A 20347-nucleotide genomic window follows, 5' to 3' on the forward strand; every position below is an offset into this window, starting at 1 on the left:
TTTTAGCTTTCACGGTTTATCTTAATTTTTCTTTTTTTTTCTCTTTTTTTAATTTTCTATTTTTCTCTGTTGGTTTTCCAAAGTCTCTAACGGCCGTGGATCCCCCGCCAGGGCTCGATCCGGAAACGGAGGCAGGAAAAGAGGCGGACTGAGCGACAACTGTCAACGGAGAAGGGGAACCCGGATTTTGCATGCGAAAGCAGAAAGTCTGACTGATGGTCCGAAAGGAATGTCCCAAGAATATCGCGCCCCTCCAAAACGGGATGCCAATAGGAAGATGAGGGAGGGAAAAGAGTGTGAGAGGGAAAGATTGCGCGACCCAAAAAAGCCCCAATAATCTCGATGGTCTTAATCGGCCACCGGGGGGAGGGGATACTAATTGTAGACTAACTAATTAACGATCGGAAAGAAGAAGACCGTGTGCAATGGAATATGACTAGGATAGGTAGGATTATTATTAGTTTGACTCGGAATTATGTATGGAATTTTGATTATTAGAAGAGTGTACTATTATAATAAGATGATTGTCCCCCCTCATCAAGCCAGCCATCGGCTAGATCATTTGTACCAGACAAATTGATAGCAATAGTAACGATAATAATAATAACAACCACCACAACAAAAATAAAACCACTACAGCTACTAGCGAGAATGAATTGAAAGAGTAAATAATGAATCGGGAGAGGGGATGGGGAAGGAAAAAACACAGTCCATTTTCGCTAGGTACCTACGACTGCACCTACATTAGTTGGAAACTCCTTGTACCTGGGTTAATTTGTACACTGGGTCTAAGCCGTTCCGAGTATCGTCCACGCTTACCAGGAGATGCTACCGCGCCAGGTTGAAACCGGTTTTTCTTGTTGGTCACTCTTCCCTTCCCAGCTTATTCCACAGTAATAACCCCATGATAATGCTCATCTCAATTTTCATCAATGCTGGAGAAGGGACAATATTGATTAATCTCGTCTATATCTATTCATTTAATAGACTACCGACATACTTACGTATCTGAAGAAAATCCAGCAAGATGTTTGGCTTCCCCTATCTGACATTATCCCTATTAGGAGAGACTCACAATTTGACGTCTCTGATATAGAGCGACAAAAGATGATGCAGCAGCAGCACCCCCTGAAAAAAACAAGCCCACAGATAGCAAGAGTCCACTCACTCGCCGATAACAGACACAATTGCATTGGCTTGGAATAGTGCCTCCCACACACTGCCACTGCCACTACCAAGCACTACTCTAAACCTAGTCTATGTCTAACCGGCACACAACTTACAAGCAGACACACAGAGACCAGAAAAGAATAGATCATGACCACGACGATGATGACGACGAAAGAACAATAGACCACCAAATGACCGAACTAAAAAGATCCTGATTATGTGGATGGGAGTGATGAGACACGACAGCACCAACCCACTTGGTTCTGGTCGAGCCAACCCATGATGCAGCCAAGACCCAATCGGCCACCGCTGCACATCCTCCCGTCACCAAAACCCACCCGAAAAACCCACTTCGTCTAGTGGTCGAGGTCAGGCCGGGATTCGCCCGCTGCAATCGGCCTCGGACAGATTGGTCAGTTTCTGCCCTCAAGATGCTGCTGCAACCGATATGGAGCTGGGAGCGCACACCACCGTACGAATGAGCGGGTACCTTCCGGCAGCCTGGTCGCAGACCTTCTATTCTCCTCCTCCTCTCCTCTCCACTCCTCTTCCCCTCTTTCCCTCCTTTAGTTAGTCTCTATCTTACTATGGGGACTTACTTTCAAGTCTCAGCTCCAGCACTAAGCTGGTTCGAGTAAATAGCTAGAAACAAGGTCAAACAGGGGAAAAGATCAAGTCAATTGTCTGTCTATTCAGTTTGAGTTGTCTGAAAGAATTTTCCATCATGTTCGAAAAGTTCTTGGGGATCCGCCATGTCTTTCCCTATCCCCCCAATAGTAAGAAGAACCTGAATAGATTGCTACCACTACTTGGAACAGATCTGGTGATCATTGGCAAACCAACCAGCCGCAGAGATAAAAATACCGAGTATGTATGCAAGTCTGTATGTCAGTTACTTGTGTGCTGTAATTACTAAGCGACTCCCTAACCCCTCTTGAACGAATGGGTATGACCATGACCAGCCAATACTCAAGCTTGATCTCAACAAGCAGCGATACCCTTCTCCAGGAACCCCAGAATTATAACCAAGCCAAGATTTGTTACTCCTCCTTTTATTTTATACCAAATCCCTCCTCGAAAATCAGGACACCTATTTTCTTTTTCTCAATAATCTATAGATTGATACTAAGTACAGGCTACCTCCCCTCCCAACCACCCTCAACTCGGCGATCCAGCCATCGATCACTTACTTCACTGTAAGTACGGAGTACTGTAAGTGACATGCAATCGATGCATAATGCGTCCCCTTCTCTCGCATTAATTAGTCTACAGTACAGTAGTAGCGTTGCCCTCCGTCTCAGTCAGTCAGTCAGTCAAGTCACCTGGAGAAAAAATTCCGCCTTGGGAAGAACAAACAACAAATTCGGGAAGGGATGGGGGGCAGTGTTGACTGTCCAACCCGACATGCCACACCTTTTATGCGAAGTAGGGATCGACAACCTAACCCCTCTCCCATACCAGTCGTACCTGTTTGCGGAGATGTCATGAATGCATGAAATGAAATTGAAAATTGAAATTGAATCAACGTATGGCTGGCTGGCTGCCTTGTGCTTGCTTACAGTAAGTAACTATTGACTAACAAAACAATTACTTAAAACTACTTAGAATTAGAATTTAGTAATTAAGTATGCTGCTTACGGGAGGGTATACTATACTCTACTTATATCCCTAAACTTAGATGTGTGGTTAGTTCTCTCCGATTGCTGCATGTGTGTTTGAACTCAGTTGTTTGAGGTGACCACCTCGCCACACACTGATGTCAGTTCAATAATCTGGTCTGGAGAAACGAAAGGTACGTTACTAGTACTGAGAGCGAGCCAGCGGCTTAGCTTCGGCTTACTAATAAAGTTCCAGATATGCTTATGTGAGTTCCAGAATATCCCGGCTTGGTTGGGGAGTTCCAGATTATCCCAGGAGTTACTAAGTTACGGAGTACTAACTAGTCTATTATGTGTAATCTCCTGAGAGAAAACCTGAAACCTTCTACTCCGTTCCCCTGGTGTGGCTTGTTAGATGTTTGATATTAATTGGATGTTTAGAGGATCAAATATTGATATAAGTAAATAATATTATAGACAATCATAATGGCAATGTGATGAGGCTGAGGAATTCCTCACACATCAAATTAGATACACCTTATGAATGAATGGTTATTGAGGGTGGATAGGGAGTGTGTATACATTTTTCTTTTTTCCTTTTCTTTCGATGTGGATATGGGTGTGGATTCTCTTACCCCAACATGAGACACATAAAATACTAATTAATAGCTAGCTATATTGAAATTCGCTATGGATCAGTAGTACTTGGTATTGGAGTTGATAATGTTTGGTTAATCTGATGGAGTTGATGGGAAGAGATAGAGAAAGATATGGGCAGCTGAATTTAATCGCATGATGAACCTAGGATGCAGGCTACTGACTGACTGTATTCCTTGCTAAGACTGTGAAAATCCCTCCGGTCCAGGCCTTCTAGGGGTGATGCACCGGATTGTCCAAAACAGTGCCGGTGGAGCAGCACACCAGCCAGTCTAGCCGGCATCTAGCTTCTGCTAGCTGGGGCACTTGGGACACACCTAGGACGAATCACATTGTTCAATTATTAGCTGCTGTTACTATCTATGGTACCGTCTGGTGGGTCGGGTACTTATCAAATCTTACCGAAACAGGGCAATTTTTCTTTTTTCTTTCTTTTCTGTTTTCCCCTGGAATCATCGATGAATGGTGGTCGCATCAGTTTAACTTTCGGTTTTTGCTCGCGCGGGTAAAGAGAAATCCTCCTGGCGTGAGGGTTTTGAATAGAATTCTCAGTCATCCTTCCAGTAGTACTACTGGATCTGATTGCTTTGCTTCAGAATTTTGATTGTTCACGGTTGAGACATTACATTTCCTTCAGTCTGCTAAGCTTAGAGTTTTGGCAGATGATGATTGGTATGCATTCAGCAGGAGGCATCGACTCATTAGGAATTTGATCTTCGGGGGCCTAGATCTGCCCGTTGCTGGACCATGCGTGCAATCCGCCAACCAGCAACCTTCTTGTCGCGATTTCTGCAGGATCTTGAGTATGTTCGACTCAGACTTCGTAGTAGTACATACCACAACTGCCCGTCCAGATCGATCAGAAAGTATGGCGGTTGCGCGGGTGCTCACCCACTGAACCCGCTGGCTGCAAGCATCTTACTATCCCAGCAGATCCGATTTAGTAGTGTCTTACCCGCGCAGTCTTACCCCGCCATTGTCCATGTTCATTCGAGTCCCCTTGGCTGTCTGAAATATTTCGGCGTTGCCAGTAAGACAGAGAGAGGTCTTTAATTGCAACTACTGCAATATCTACTCCGTAGGACTTTCATGTGGTCCTTCTGACCCAGGACAAACCGACGAGGACTCTGTACATCATTGCGTATGTTAGCCCCAATGGATGATTTCATCCAGAGTTCGACGCACAATGCAAGATCAGAAGGGTCAAGAGGAGAAACACCTATGGGGCCTACCCGCGACAGATGTAACCATGTAAGTAGCCACAGCCCCCTCATCTTGAAAATTTGACCGGAAACAGCCACTCGGCATTCCCGAGGCAGTACGCGGGGGCAGTTTCATTCAACCTTGCATCTGTGATCTTGGCTCAGTGGCGGAGATCCAGCCAGGCGCATCGCGAACATTACTGTACTGTTCACGGTACAGTCAAGTGGGCGCCGGATGGCCCCATTATTGTGCGGAGTCATGCTAAAGCTTCCAAGGGTCTAAGATGTCCGAGTAGCCAAACTGCTCAGTTCTTGTTGTAGTTTATGTAGTTTGTTATCGCCAAGAAAACGCCAGTCCGTAGCCTAGTCTACAATATATCGGAGTTGCGCACGTCTAGTCTCTGACGGTTGGTCGCCTAGCGATCTAGCACCTTTCTCTGTCGGCCCCTTGGAAATGGCCGCTATATTAGTCGTTATGCCGCTACTGCGCGCATTGCCTCTGGAGCGTAGAGGCTAAAGCAATGGTTCGTTGAGAACAAGCTAATGTAGCAAGCGGTTAGTGCGGTGGTGCGTGTTGACACGAAATGGCCTGCTATTCTCCTGTTCATCTCTGGGAACTTTCTTTTTGCGGCGATCGGCTCTGGTGTGTCACGTTCCCTGCGGGTTTGAACACGAGCAACATGGGAAACATGTGCGAGGTAACATCAAACATCTAGCGTTTTTGAACCCACCAGTCTCAAGAACTGCCGTGTCAGAATTGGTCACCCCAGATTTGATTCGATGAGAGCCTGTTCATCCAGGGGACAAAGGCATACCCAATTTTGTGGATGTCCCCAAGTAAAAAGCGTTGATAAAAATCATACTTATCATCTGAATCCTTCGTGCATAAGGAGTAATATAGGCGAAGGCAATCGTAAGATACAATGGTACTTTGTAGCCTGATAGGCAGTGCCCACTACCTGAAGTCTAGTCAATTAGTGCGAGCATACACTTTGTAAACGTCATGGTCATGTCAATCTCCGTCGAGACCCCGCAAGACATAAAGGCCGTGATGATCGTCGGTCTCTGCACGATGCTCACCCACTCGATGAGCAGGATTTTCGACACGGGGTATGCTAAGCAAGGTTGATGTGCTGCTTAGCAAGCACAGTACGGAGACACATAATAGCAACTTTCTGGGTAGTGTAGGTCCATTTCGGCCCACCCAACGGAGTACGTGGTATATCTCCGTAAGTCCGAACTAGCTTCACATTCGGACATTGAGAGCGGGCAGGACGTCAATCAGACCCATGGCGAGGCAAGCGACCAGGTATATTTGGGAGGAGGGGAGGGGGGGGGCAACGAAGGCGTCCACAACCTGCATCCATCGATTCCGTATCAAGAAAGCAAATAAAAGCAATCAATTCGAGGAAGGTCTAAGAGACAAATAATATGCGGAAGCCGGGATGGCAAGAAAAGCGCAAAGTGGAGCCTCGATGCAAACAGCGGCTGCCCACTGACTCAGCGGATGTACGTGAAAGGCAAACCGATGCCTGCATTTCCGGGCCTCCTTCGGCCGCCCATACGAGGCTTTTCGGCGCTGCAGGACATCCCAAGGTCTAAATTATCAATAACTCAATCGGCGGGTGCGAAACTATGCATGCCGTACCTACATAGTACATGCAGACACGAGGAGCCAGAAAAAAGGCGACCGGAGAATAAAAAAAGCAAAGATGAGCGGGTGTAGATGGAAAGCTCTCAAATCTCAATCCCCGTGAGGAACGGCGTGTTATCTGTCCACTAACTTCAAATCAGCAAGGGCCCCTAAATTCTAACTAACTAGCAGTAGGCTCCTTCAACTAGTTAATAGAATTAGTCCGAGTTGGTCAGCTCTCATAATTAGGCTGCATTGATAGTACAATAGTCAGTCCATTGGTTCTGTTGCCTACTGCATAATCTGCCTAAACATGCGAGGCGTCAATGGAAGGATGGAGATAGGCCAGAGATTGAAGATAACCCTCTAATTTAGCGCGAAAAGAGTCGTCCTTCTTGACCAGTCCCCTTTGGCGACATGGCAGTAGCTATCTAAGCTATCCCAAAAGCAATGCTTCGTGGAGATACGTATAGTAGATGGCATGGGCACAAATGATTGTCACATGATGCATAGTACTCGATGACTAATATTATGTCTGCACGCGATGGAGGGGAATTCGATATCAAAAAGTATACCACTGAGGGGCATCTGTTGGTGTCTGAAATTGCATGTACTAGAGGCAACTTACACATCAGCACCTATACAAGAGCACTTCACAGTAAAATAAATCAAGGTCTCTGCCATTTCCCCCGCAATGAATCCACTGACTAATCGGAGACCAATGGCAGAATTCTTCAAGACGAATATCGATCTCTTGTAAAGAAGACACACTCCTACTAGAGTGGATATAGAGCCAGTCATCTGCATCTGTGACAAGAGGCAGTATATTTGAGTCAGCCAATCACACTATTCATAGCCATATATACCCCTCAACTCCAGGACAATGACTGGAAATAAAAGAAAGAATCCACGAGACTTGACCCGTCTCTCCGGCAAACCACTTGCTGAGACTCTCGAGCCCTCTTCAGTACTGGCAAGCAGCACCGAAGAATGGGTCACATCTCAAGACCTGGCTGAGTATGGCCTCTCATTCAAACCAGAAGTCATCCAAGATATGACCCTCTTTCTCCTGGCCAACCCCAACATGAGCTCCACCCATCTATACCGGGCAGACATCCTTTTCGACAGCTGGGGTTCACTGCGGACACCGCAGCAGAAAGAGCAGTCCTTCGCTCAGAATGGGAACAGCAACCTGGAGACCACCGAGGAGCACGTGGAACCCACGCCCGCGAGAGAAATCCCCGATTTCACTCTCACCAGAACGGTAGTGAGGAGACTCATCCCCAGAAACCCGAACCTAGACAGAGTCATGGACCAAACATGTCACTTCTACGAACACATCAACGAGTCCACAGACACAAGCGATGGATCTATCAACCGATACCTCGCTGTCTACACCCCCCACATCACCTCCAAAGAAGACATGCCCTTCTACCACCCTCTCCTCCGTTCCCTAGCCTTCCTATACGACTACAACACCACCACCAAAACATCAGACCCCTCCCCCAACCCAGGCACCATGTCCATCCACTTCCTCCTCTTCCCCAACGAACCCATCCAAAACCGCCTAGAGCGCACCCTACAAGCCCTCCTGACCATCCAAATCCGCCTCGCCCGCGGCACCCGTCTAACCGGCAAAGCAGACAACGGCGGCGGCGGCAGCCAAAACCCAGCCAAAGACAACGTCATCCCGCAGCACCTGGTGCAAAACACGTACACACGCCTGAAAGCAAAATACGCCGCCGATTTGTGTCAAAACTGGGTCGAGAGCACCGAACCCTCCAAGCACGTCTTCGAGGACCTCTCAATCACCGCATTTCTCATCGAACTCTGGAGAAGCATGTACGGCGCCGTCCCAGCAGACGAGCAAGCCTCCACCTCCACCACCACATCCTCCTCCTCTACCTTCCCCGGCTTCGTCGACGTAGCCTGCGGCAACGGCGTCCTTGTGTACGTCCTCCTCATGGAAGGCTACAAAGGCTTTGGCTTCGACGCCCGTCGACGCAAAACATGGAGTATATTCCCCGAGTCCGTGCAATCACGACTCACAGAGGAAATTTACATCCCCAAACCATTCTCCGAAACGAACCCCTCTCTGCTCCAAGAATTGACCATAAAATCCCACACGGGGTCTTTTCCAAAAGACACATTTATTATCTCCAACCACGCAGATGAACTCACAGTCTGGACGCCCCTCATGGCTACGCTTCTTTGCCCTGAGTCGCCGTCCCCTTTTATTGCTATCCCGTGCTGCTCGCATTCACTTTCTGGTGCGAGGTTCCGGTATCCGCCTCCTAAGGCGGGCAAGAAGGATAAATCAAACGAGGAAGAGGGCAATCCAGCATCAGGAGACCTCAAATCCCTCCGGAAAGAGAAACAGGATGCGCAGACTACGGAAGCAGGGTTCCTTAAGTCCATGTATGGCTCGTTGACCGCGAAGACGATGAGTGTGGCGGAGGAAATCGGGTACGAGGTTGAGCGGACCCTGTTGCGGATTCCGAGTACGAGGAATATGGCTGTTATTGGGGGGAGGAGGCGGACGACGCAGGTGTGGAAGGAGAGAGCGAGTGGGTCTGCTGCTGCTGCTGCTGATGGTGGTGGTGATGGTGATGGTGATGGAGAGGAGGTCCTGGAGCGGGTTATGGATGCTGTACGGAGGGAGTGTTCGCGTGAGGGGGGCGTTGAGGCTGCTGGGAAGATCTGGATTGAGAGGGCGAAGGGGTTGAATAAGGGGTCTGGGATGGGGAAGCAGGGTGGACATTGAATATGCTTGTTGTGTTGTGAGTATAGATAGGATGTGTGTGTGGAGATGAGATACCCCGTAAACTGTTACTGAGAAATGCAAATTAAATAGAGATTTTGTGTATGTACATGGAAGAGAAAGGACATGATGATGTTGATTGTTGTTAATGTACATATGTATGTAACATTGTCGGTGTCTGGCTCGACATCTATCGTCTATAGACACATTACAGAGCACATTTAGCTCCCATGAAATGAAGAAACCCATGAGTGAGTTGAGTGTGGTATGTATACCAAGCTAGATACAGACCCTCCCATGAAGCGAAGGACAGTACTAGCTGGGAAAAAAAAAATAGTCCCAAAAATAAGAAAGTATCAGAATCCAAACCGCAAGCCAAACTCCTGCCATGCGATTCTATAAGCTCTAGCGGATAAACTTCGTGCTCAACTCCCGGGGTCATCCTCCCTGAGCCATTGAACCACAGCAGGGATGATGGTTAGGACAGGATTAGATGGGGTAGAGCAGAGAGTGGGTCAATTGTGACAGTGGCCGTGTTCTGTGAGCTCCCACTGTTTGTTCGGTGCATAAAGATGTGATTTAAGAACTTTCTGACTGCTTGGTAGCGTCCCCAGACGACGTTGGAGGCACATTAGCAGCCTTCAGGGTTGCAGATCGGGCTGCAGCTGCAGCGGCATTGTCTTTAATACGCTTAATCCTCTCCATGCGTCCTTCACCGGGAAGACTACCCCAAACAGGCTCAACGGTATCCGCGCGCCAATTTGGCCGGTGGCTGGCTAGTGCACCACCTCTGGTAGGCAGAGAGACCATGGATGCGCCGCCGACGCCGGATTCGCCCCACATGCGGACGCGCTGAAGCTTGCGCAGTTTGGCGAGCCCATAAGCACAGACAACGATCGTAATGGCAAAGCATGTGACGGACACGGCACCAAAGCCCAAGTCCGATTCTTCGATGAAGTTCTTCAAGTTCATTCCGTAAAGTGCGGAGAACAAGGTTCCGGTTGCGAGTCCGAGAGTCCCGATGCTGAATTTGAGGTCAAGAAGCATGAGGGAGTTGCGATTGGCGTCCAGGATGGCTTTGACGCTGTAAATGAGTCAGTATCCAGTTACGCAGTAACTTGAGACAATGTGGATGACTTACACTTCCTCAGTATTGCGAATTCCGGTCACCAAGTTGCCGCTGGCCTGCACAATTTCGTCGCAAACTTTGTGGTACGACTCCAGTAGCATCTCGACTTCTTGATGTTCGTGTTCCTCGCGTCGGACACCCTGCGAGTTCTCAGTAAGATACATTGCGGCCAAGTCGTCGTCTGCCTCCAGCAGGTCGTCGATGGCATCACGCACGAGGCGAGCCTTTTGTTCGAACGTGCCGAGCTTCTTGGAGTAAATAAGCAGATGTCGGAGCTTGTCGCGGTCGATGTCCTCTTCCAGAGCTCTGAGCACGCTCACGACCGGATCTCTAACACCATTGAATTCCTCCTCCAGGCCACTTGTGACACTGATCAAGACCGCTTCCAGCGCTCGGAATTCGTAAGGCAATGCTCCCGTAGTCTGTCCTTGTTTCTGTTGTAGCTTTCCTTCGAGATCATACACAAATAGCGATTGCATGTATGAGTCCGTGGATCCGTACGCATCGAAAACGAGAACGCGATCAGCCTTGATCAAGACTCGAAGGTGTAGGAGGTTGATAAGAATGGCACGCGGTCGCACTAGGATATGAGGCAGTGTAGACGAGTCGATTTTTCGCAAGTCCCGAGGTAGGAGACCATACTATTCTTGATGTCAGTCTTGTGTCGCTTCTTGAGTTATGAAACAATTCGCAGAGCCGCCAATACTGACCTTGGCAATCAGCTCACTCTTCTTGAATTCGCCATTCACAAGAGTAACATTTCCAGTGCTGTCGAACTCGGTACATCGAAGGCGCGGCTCATTAGATGCCTTTGCCACTAATCCGCGGCCAATATTGAAGCTTCCCTCTGTTCCGTCATTGATCAATGCAGGTGGCTGGCGGAGATATGACTTGGATTCGGCAGCTTTGTTTCGCTTGAAGTCGAAGAGCCTACGCCACAAGCTCTTGCTCTTGGTGGACGAAGCGCGTGAAAACTGCGCATTAGGGAGGGAGAATGGACTCGGTGAAGAGCGTTGAGCCAGCGACGCCCGACATCGTACAGTACCGCGAGTTCTAGACGAAAGGCCCGGTAACGGAAAGAGGCATGATTCTAGGCTCGCACGGCATGGTGCAGGGTTTATATTTGTCCAGTCCGACGTCCTGCTTAGCGAGAAGGTGTGATGCTGATGATGAGACTGGGGATCATTATTGAGAGATCGTCCGCAAGTAGTTGGGTTGGCTGTGAAGAAAAAGGAATCGGATTGTGATCGCAGAAACCGAAGAAGAGATGCTGATGGAGCGGAAGGCTTCATAGACGACGGAGACAGCATCTCTGCCTTGTACTATGGCTTCACCGACCAGATTGACGACCAGCACTCATCTGGATACAAAACAAACCATATCATCGCCCATCTTTTTTCCCGCATCCAAGTTGCGCCGCTCGGACCAACGATAATCCGGCAGCGCTGAATGGTCCGGACTCAACAGTATATTCCCTCGCTTTTCCCATGATTGTTTGATCACTTTATCTTGGAAAAGTGTATGGTGGATATTATGGCTGACTCTTAGTATATCACTTTCCTAGCAATACATTACTGCGGTACGCACAGATTTGATGTCCATCGGATAATCTTGGTCTACAGTATGGTGAAGCCGTATACGTCCTTACGAGGATGGTCGGCAGAGCTCATACCAGAAATGACAAAGCTCTTCATGAAATACTCTCAAAAAAGGTTGCGTTTTCTAGTTGCAAATATCAATGACTGGTTAAAGACCCTTTTCTTTGCGGGTCTCATTCGAGTGAATTTACACAGGGCATAACTACTGAACACGAACTTACTCTTTCCTCGTCACGTTCCACAGCCAGTCTCGCCATGAAGATGTAATCTTTCCCCCGTTAACTAAATCATATATTCCCTGTTCCACTTGCTATAAGATACACGATGGCGGTAGACTAATATATGCCGAGTCTATAAAGCAAGTCTCCATTTTGACAATTGTCACATGAAGCTTACCTAATTGAGCTTGGTCCTTTCTAGAAGGCCCCACTTTGGCACCAGATCGGAAATGCCAAAAGCCCGAACCATTGGTTACTTTCTTTGAGCCGCAGGGATGCCCCACCAGGCATTGCATTAGCAAGGTACCAGACCAAGTGGTCAAGTCTAGAGCCATGAGAATGAGTGTAGTCAATACTAGGATGTTGGTCACCTCTTATTATTTACTGTCAATAGGGTGGACTACGCTGGGAAATGTCCATATAAATGAAAACACTCATCTTGTAATAATGACCTACTAGCGTCTGAGGTCCAAGTTCCCAAAATACACAAGCATTGTGTTTCCATTCATGAGACTAGGGAAAGGACCCGCTGTCAGACAGCTCCAATCTCCAGTGCATACTTTTGATCACCTGCAGGAAATGCTGACTAGAAAGAAAAACCAGACATTCACCTCCACGCACCGGATGGGAATATATGCTAAGAACAGGAAAGGATATAGAGGCTGCACGACGGAGGTATCACACAAAATCCAACAAGTCTAAGCCACGGCAACAACATTGATTTTAGGAAAAATTAGAGAGTACCTTCAAGGCTCACCAATCGTCATCGTCCTCCTTTTCGTCATCTATCGTCCACATTAGTACGCGTATTACTGACCATTCGGGGGTGTCTACTTACCACTACCGCTGACCTTCTGCTTTCTCTTCGCCAGAGCGTCTTGCAGAGCACCTGCCAGGCCTCCTTGAGCAGCACCACCACTTGGGGTCGGCGCGGACGATTCGCTGGCTGAGCCAGGCACGGCGGCTCCACTCCGGTCACGCTTCTCGGTATCCTTGACCTTCCGCAGACCACCGCCGCCCTTTCCTCCAGACGCCCGGATAGCAGCCATGAGGTCATTCCTACCACCTTCGGGCTTGGGTAAGGGCGGAGCAGCTCCACCTGGAGGAGGCGGCGGCGGAGGCGCACCAGCTCCAGGAGGCGGGGGCGGCGGAGGAGGAGCACCAGCTCCTGGCGGTGGAGGAGGAGGTGGTGGTGGAATTGAACTTCCTGGTGCTGGCGGAGGCGGAGGGGGTGGAGGTGGGACCGAGCTGGTAGGTGGCGGTGGGGGCGGAGGCGGCGCGGGAGGTCCGGCGCTAGGCGAAGGATGCGATGGTGGAGGTGGAGGCGGGGGAGGAGCACTTGAAACTGGCGGAGGGCGAGGCGGAGGGGGGACACTCGACGTAGGAGGCGGGGGTGGAGGAGGCGGCACGCTTGACGTAGGGGGAGGAGGAATAGGCCGGGAAGCGGAAGGCACAGGTGGGGGCGGCGGCTGCAAAGGACTTCTGGGCGGCGGAGGTGGAGGCCCTGCTGCAGAGGCATTGGGAACTTTGGGAGGTAGCTGTGGAGGTGCTGCAGGGCTCATAGTGCGTGGAGGAGGAGGGGGTGGCCCTGAAGGCCCTGGCCGACTGGGAGGTGCGGGAGGGGCAGACACCTTGCGCTCGCCCTGGAACGGCGGGGGAACGCCAAAGCGGGACTGGTTCTCATCCATTGGAGTCTTTGGGGGCCGTGGAGGGGGTGGAGGACCGGGTGTAGCATTCGACGAGGCCCGTTGGCGAGTAGGCGGCAATGGTGTGTGAGCAAATTTACCAGCATCCGCAATCGGAGGCGGCGCACGAAACCGATTCCTGGGAGGAGACGGTTCACGTTTCGAGGCAGGCTCGTCATCCGTCGTATCCATTCGAGTCCTCCGCGTCGGGGGAGGGGGCGGCGGAGCACCTCGTCGACTCCCTGTGCTGTTGCCAGTGTTCTGTGGGCTGATGGCAGCCACCTTCGGAGCAGGCGGCGCAGACGGGGGAGGTGGAGGCGGCGCCTTGCCTTTCCTTTGATCATCAGCAGAAGGCGGGCTGGGCGTTGATGCTTGTTTCTGTTCGATATAAGACTTGATAAAATCGAAGTTTTCCGCGATCATGTCTTCGTTAATGCCCATTTGTACGAGCTCGTCCAGTACGCCCTTGAATGCGGGGTCATTGGTGTCGAACGGCAGTTCCTTGCGTGATGGGCTGGCTGAAGGGGGAGGCGGAGGAGCTACTTGGATCGATGGAGCAGGAGGCAGTTCCGCAGGTGTCACCGGCGGGGGTACATGAGATCCTGATGACGAGCGATGGCCGAGTAAGCTGCCAAACAGCGACCGTCCAACCCCGGATTTGCCGTTGACCACCGGAGCAGGGCCCTGGCCTCGGGTAGATGCAAAGGGCGTCTGCCGTGTCTCTTTGCTCGCATGCTTTTCTCGCTCCTGTACTTTCTTGATGAATGTCTTGGCCTCTTTCTCGTCGGCGAACGACAGTCCGGCGGGACAGTCTTCTAGTTCGAAGGAGTGGAAGAACGTGCGATCTTGGTTGTACGCGAAGTTGTCGTAGATCTCTTGGTCCCAAATGACTCCCCTATTGGCAGGCTAAGGCACAACACGATGTCTTTTGTCAGTAACTGTCACAATGCATGATTTACCAGGCTGTGCTCACCGATACGTCCACCAATTTCAGCCAAAAAGTACGGCCGACCAGGTCATTTGCTAGGACTGCAGCTCCCTGCAGACCAGTGTACGTCCATCTCTGGGTGTCTGGGTGAGCCACGTAGAGGCGCGCAACGGCCACCGCTAGAATTTTGTTGTCAGGCTTTGGTACAGTTCTCCTGACTGTTTCCTTGTCGTTATCGTTCAGGATTGAAGGCATAACGAAGGATCGACACGCGAAGACACTGTGTTAGTAGCTTGGGGTTTATGACCGATGAGGTAGAAGTAATTAGATCGCCTGCTGGAGGCGCATTGCAGGGTGTCTGGTGTAACTTGGTGAGCCCGAAGTACCAGAGGGTGGTTGCTCCTCAGGCACGGATAAGAGCTGATACGGCGCGGCAACAACGGATGTGTCTGAGACAAAGGGGGGTAGTTTGGAATTCCCAGGGTTTGTGGGGTAGATGGGTGACTGAAGGGCAGCCCTAGGGACGCGAAAGAAAGGAACGAATACTAGTTAGGCTCTATCTAGAACAGAAAGGCCGTTAGAGTGTAGGATTGGTGGCCGAGCAAGTCTGGCTTTGGGGGGAGGGGAGGAGGGAGAAGAGGTCAAGTAGCCGGAAGAGGAGCGTTGGCGGGAGAGAGCGACGGAGAGCCACTAAAGTCCACTAACGCCGCGGTGGGGATCCCGACGTCTCTGGGAGCAGCTGGCGCTCACTCAGCACTACTTACACTCTGACAGTCCTCCGAGTTATAAATGATTGTTTAAGTGTTGGTATTAATATGAAGCACTAGAACATGCGAAATTGATTGACTGAAGGATTGTACTTTTTCAACCAGAATGCCTTGCAACTTCCCAATTCCACAATGGTCTCGTGCAGCATCATCCAAAGACCAACAAGGGTGTCTGCCTGCGACCCATATAATAACTATGATGGCATTCCTGGATTAGGCAGACATGCAAGATCCAAGGGAATCGCTTTTGACACAGCATCTTATTAGTTGATCTTACCGGATCACCACCAACCATGTGAATGAAGAAATGACTGCATTGCCTCAATGGCGCGCTTCTTACTAGTACTATACTAGTACTTAAGGTGGTACTTTCAGCCCAACCGACGTCATCGCATGTGCTGCAACTCAAAAGAACTACTTAAAGAATATAGAAAGCTTACCTTCCCCGATCACTATCCTCGCTGCTTTCACTCGCCTGTACTCTTCTTTCTACAGCATAATTTTACTGTTTCTTCCTCCCGTACTCAATACCTACGACTGTTGATTAGTTACTCATCACTATGCCTGTCATCCCCTCAGGTTCTGATTTCCCACCCCAACAAGGCAACAGCGACAACAACGCTCCAAACCAAGAGCAGAGGAACTCCGATCAGGGAACTCAGAAAGCCACCATGCTTGATCACTTGTCCAAGGGTCCTCAAATCCCCGACAGTAAGTCAAGCGTTGTGCTTTTATCCCCACAACCCCTCCACATTATGGCGGTTCACTAAATTGGTATATAGGCATGCCACCCAAAGTCCCCAGGGAAGAGATCGAGGCACGCATGAAGGAACTGAATAAGTAAGGGAACAAATCCTACAATATTAGTTGGAGCGTATGGTCGCTGTACTTTTATGAAGCAATGTTAAATCAATGATGTTATGCCTGTGCTCCGGTTTTCATAACTTGTACTAGTAATCGCCCGAATATAAACGGCTAAGATTTGGTACTATTGTTCCAATACACATTCTTGGAGATTTCATGATTTCAACACCACATTTACTGGCATACATATTTGGATAATAATGATAAAACTGCCTGTTTCCTGCACAAAGAATCGCTCTCCGTAAATTGTGCCACGCAGTAGTGGTTGCTGCTGGTGCTCCAAAAAGCGTCATTACATCATACCCCACGTGATCACGCGCTCGCTTTGGTCGCTCTCATCGCGAAGGAAGATGACTTCCTCGCGTCAAGAGGCTCCTCATGCCACCTGAACGCCCCAATGTACCGGTGAAGCTGTCCTTGCCCTTGGTGAGTACTTTACGGTTCTACATTGTGTGCTCAACGCAAGACATCTATGGGATATCTGACAGAATCAATTCCAGCAATACCAGCAGGACATCTTCACCGAACTGCGCTCGGAGGATGAGTTGGTGATCCTTGCTCGGGGCCTTGGCCTCTTACGCCTAGTGACGAATCTGCTACATTTTTATGATGCTGCAGGGAACAATTTGGTGCTTGTTGTTGGCGCAGATGACCGCGAAAATGAATGGATTGGAGAAGGTACGTCGCTGCGACTCGGGCAGTTTACTGTTGGGTTATGTTGAAGCACAATAATGCTGATCTCTGTCAGCATTGGCTGAGCACTATGCTATCAGCAAAACCCCTCTTGCCAGGGGCCTCAAGGTGATCAATACGGACAGGGCCACGGTTCCGATGCGGTATGTCCTCATGCATGATTCATGACCTTCTATGCTAATGCCAGTCCAGCGAGAAGATCTACTCCGAAGGTGGTATCCTGAGTGTAACATCCAGGATTCTAATAGTTGACTTTCTGTCGAGTTAGTGACACCCCTACTGCTGTTTTGTGACGGCCGACCCTCCTAACCCGCTGTCTAGAGCTGCTCGACCCTGAGAAGGTCACTGGCATGGTCGTGCTTCATGCTGATAAGTAAGCAACCATATCGGTGCTCCTAGAGAGGACATACTAAGAACAGACAGGATTGTGGCTACGTCTATTGAAGCCTTCATTATCCGGGCATATCGAGAACACAACAAACGTGGATTCCTAAAGGCCTTCTCCGACTCCCCGGAACCATTCACGACCGGATTTGCCCCCTTGACGAATTCCCTGCGCAACCTCTTCCTTCGCAAGACCTCGCTATGGCCACGCTTCCATGTCACCGTTGCGGAGGCTCTTGAGGGCCATCGAAAAGCGGAGGTGATCGAACTTGAAGTCCCGATGAGTGATAAGATGCGCGAGATACAGAACGCCGTCCTTGAGTGCGTGGAGATTTGTATAGGAGAGCTAAAGAAAGCAAACACGGGACTTGACATGGCAGACTGGACCCTCGACAGTGCTTTACATAGGTCTTTTGATATTGCCATTAGGCGCCAACTGGATCCCATATGGCACCGTGTGAGCTTCCGGACCAGACAGATCGTCAGTGACTTATCAGACCTTCGGGCAATTCTCCAGTGCGACCACCCATCTCTATGCTGTGCTTCATGAGTTGACATAATCTTAGTGCTTTGCTCACCTATGACGCCGTCTCATTCCTCAAATATCTTGATACGATTGTTACAGCACATACCCCGCCTCCTGGGTCCACGAAACATAGCTATTCTCCATGGCTGTTCCTCGACGCAGCCGATGTGCTTTTTCAGACCGCGAGATCAAGAGTATATCAGGGGCGAATTAGCAACGATGTAGTTCGCTCATCGTCCACATCTCTACCTACCACACTCCAGCCCGTTCTGGAAGAACAGCCAAAATGGGAAGTCGTAGCGGAGGTCCTGCAAGAAATCGAAACGGACGCATATCTCAATCCAGTCAATGTGGACGAGTCCAACAGTACTGTCTTGATCATGTGCAGTGACCAACGGACCTGTCGGCAACTTCGCGAGTACATGGGCACGATGCATGCCAACGTGAGTAGCAAGAAGCAGGAAACAAGGGATACATTGGATCCAGGTGATGCCATCCACGAGAAGAAGGGCTCCGCTGAAGTCATGATGCGCCGAAGGCTGCGGGATTATATGGACTGGAAGTTATCCTTGTCTAATGTTAGCAAGAACTTTTCGTCAAACCCCGCGGGTGACGGTTCTCAGTCGCTTGCGGTGAATTCACCTGGTTCTTTGAATCAAGGAAGAGCCCCAATGAACAAGCGGCGCCGAGTCCGAGGAGGAGGCACTCCATCCGTCCCAGCACGCGCGCCCAACAGCGGTATCCAAGTAGATATTGAACCTCCGGCCCAAGTGTCGGCACTCCTAGATGAAATTCAGCCTACTGAGGTAGAAGAGACCCAAAAAGAGGAGGTTATCGTCGATGATTTGGAAGATATGGACGATTACTACGAATTGTACGATATGGATGACTTGGTTATCATACACCCTTACGACGGTGATATGGATGAGCATATTCTGGAAGAGGTTCGGCCTCGGTACATCATCATGTACGAGCCAGACCCTGCATTCATTCGACGAGTCGAGGTCTACCGCAGCTCCCATGTTGGGAGGGACGTACGCGTTTATTTCATCTACTACGGGGGATCTGTTGAAGAACAGCGCTACTTGAGCGCCGTACGGCGAGAGAAAGACTCGTTCACAAAGCTCATCAAAGAGAAAAGCGTAAGACTCCTTTCCTTTGCTTCCCTCCTTCCACTAATCCGAGCCAACAGAACATGGCCGTCACCATCACGCATGACAAGAGTCAAGTAGACCCTCAAGAACAGTTCCTTCGCACCGTGAACACCCGTATCGCAGGAGGCGGCCGACTAGCCGCAACAGCATCACCACCCCGAGTCGTGATAGATGTACGCGAGTTCAGAAGCGCCCTTCCATCCCTCCTACATGGCAACAACATGATCGTCGTCCCCTGCCAACTCACAGTGGGCGACTACATCCTCACGCCCGACATCTGCGTAGAACGCAAATCAGTCCGCGACCTGATATCCTCTTTACGGAACGGCCGTCTCTACAACCAAGCAGAAACCATGCTCCAACACTACAAGAGCCCCCTTCTTCTTATCGAATTCGATGAAAACAAATCCTTCACCTTCGATGCCTTCGCCTCCGCAACCACCCCCGGCACAACCTTCCTCACCGACTTCGGTTTCTCCTCCTCCGGCACAAGCACCCTATCCGCAAACAGCTCCCTCGTCAACCCATCTAGCCCCAAATCCGCACAGCACTTACTCGTTCTCCTAACCCTGACCTTCCCCCGGCTCAAGATCATCTGGTCTTCTTCCCCCTACCAAACAGCTGAGATCTTCGCCGAGCTGAAGAACAACAATCCCGAGCCGGATCCGATTCGGGCTGTTCAGACCGGGCTAGACATGGATATTGCGGCGTCGTCGCACTCGGGCGATATTATGGCTGCGGCGGGGATCGAGCATCGGGTCTTTAATCTTTTGCCACAGGATATGCTGCGGGCGGTTCCGGGCGTGAATCCTAATGTCCTTGAGCGGTTGATTGTGGAGACGGAGAATATTCATGAGGTTGCGAATATGAGCGTGGAGCAGTTGGATCCGTTGGTTGGGATAGAAACGGCTCGGAAGATAGTGGGGTTCTTTCGTAAAAGTGTGTTTGAGAGTTGAGATGATGGTTGTATATATGTTCGATGTTGTTGAATACTACAAGAAGCTAGAGATACGAAGCTGCTCAATTCTACAAAGGAGTATAGGTTGGTTGTATATTCATATTCGTGGCCCTTTCATAAATCTATCATCCAGTTTTGTCGAAAACGAAGAAGCGTAATGAAAAGGAATACCGAATAAAAAACAGGGAGCAAACACAAGAATCGCTCACACGCCAGACCGTGCAGCCTTCTCGTACGCAGTAAGCCATCCTTCTGTAGCTAACCCGAGAACGCCCTCATGATGGAACACGAATATGTCCAGAAAACCGATGATCCAGCATCATAAAGAAAATTCCCCGGCATAACCCCTGTTACTGATCCATATCCCGGATTACACGGAGCCGCACCGGGCGCAGCAAAGGCAGAACGCGCCTATGCGGAGC

General features: G+C 49.9%; 6 protein-coding genes across 6 annotated transcripts; 4 read left to right on the forward strand and 2 right to left on the reverse strand.

Annotated features, from left to right (window-relative positions):
- Positions 1 to 4611: 4611 nt before the first annotated feature.
- On the forward strand, positions 4612 to 4948 carry BO79DRAFT_253434 (uncharacterized protein; the record flags this gene model as incomplete). The annotated part of the gene is made up of 2 exons (XM_025685995.1): positions 4612 to 4676; positions 4723 to 4948. The coding sequence occupies 2 exons, from the start codon at positions 4612 to 4614 to the stop codon at positions 4946 to 4948; spliced, it is 291 nt and encodes a 96-aa protein (XP_025541483.1).
- A 2195-nt stretch (positions 4949 to 7143) lies between these two features.
- trm44 (tRNA (uracil) methyltransferase) lies at positions 7144 to 9024 on the forward strand (the record flags this gene model as incomplete). The annotated part of the gene is made up of 1 exon (XM_025684616.1): positions 7144 to 9024. One exon carries the CDS (start codon positions 7144 to 7146, stop codon positions 9022 to 9024), a length of 1881 nt encoding a protein of 626 aa, XP_025541484.1.
- A 576-nt stretch (positions 9025 to 9600) lies between these two features.
- Positions 9601 to 11442, reverse strand: BO79DRAFT_143464 (CorA family magnesium transporter; the record flags this gene model as incomplete). Its single annotated transcript, XM_025678321.1, has 3 exons — positions 9601 to 10105; positions 10163 to 10791; positions 10861 to 11442. The coding sequence occupies 3 exons, from the start codon at positions 11440 to 11442 to the stop codon at positions 9601 to 9603; spliced, it is 1716 nt and encodes a 571-aa protein (XP_025541485.1).
- Positions 11443 to 12719: 1277 nt separating this feature from the next.
- On the reverse strand, positions 12720 to 14834 carry BO79DRAFT_143915 (WASP family protein; the record flags this gene model as incomplete). Its single annotated transcript, XM_025678355.1, has 4 exons — positions 12720 to 12751; positions 12805 to 13304; positions 13347 to 14557; positions 14625 to 14834. The coding sequence occupies 4 exons, from the start codon at positions 14832 to 14834 to the stop codon at positions 12720 to 12722; spliced, it is 1953 nt and encodes a 650-aa protein (XP_025541486.1).
- Positions 14835 to 15906: 1072 nt separating this feature from the next.
- Positions 15907 to 16190, forward strand: BO79DRAFT_226984 (uncharacterized protein; the record flags this gene model as incomplete). Its single annotated transcript, XM_025683840.1, has 2 exons — positions 15907 to 16057; positions 16129 to 16190. The coding sequence occupies 2 exons, from the start codon at positions 15907 to 15909 to the stop codon at positions 16188 to 16190; spliced, it is 213 nt and encodes a 70-aa protein (XP_025541487.1).
- A 398-nt stretch (positions 16191 to 16588) lies between these two features.
- Positions 16589 to 19977, forward strand: BO79DRAFT_286534 (ssDNA endodeoxyribonuclease RAD1; the record flags this gene model as incomplete). The annotated part of the gene is made up of 8 exons (XM_025688480.1): positions 16589 to 16636; positions 16711 to 16888; positions 16959 to 17046; positions 17096 to 17166; positions 17225 to 17276; positions 17327 to 17803; positions 17854 to 18955; positions 19006 to 19977. The coding sequence occupies 8 exons, from the start codon at positions 16589 to 16591 to the stop codon at positions 19921 to 19923; spliced, it is 2934 nt and encodes a 977-aa protein (XP_025541488.1). The 3' UTR covers positions 19924 to 19977.
- Positions 19978 to 20347: the final 370 nt, after the last annotated feature.

The sequence above is a fragment of the Aspergillus costaricaensis genome (assembly GCF_003184835.1).
Source record: "Aspergillus costaricaensis CBS 115574 unplaced genomic scaffold BO79scaffold_10, whole genome shotgun sequence".
In the NCBI taxonomy this organism is placed as follows: domain Eukaryota; kingdom Fungi; phylum Ascomycota; class Eurotiomycetes; order Eurotiales; family Aspergillaceae; genus Aspergillus; species Aspergillus costaricensis.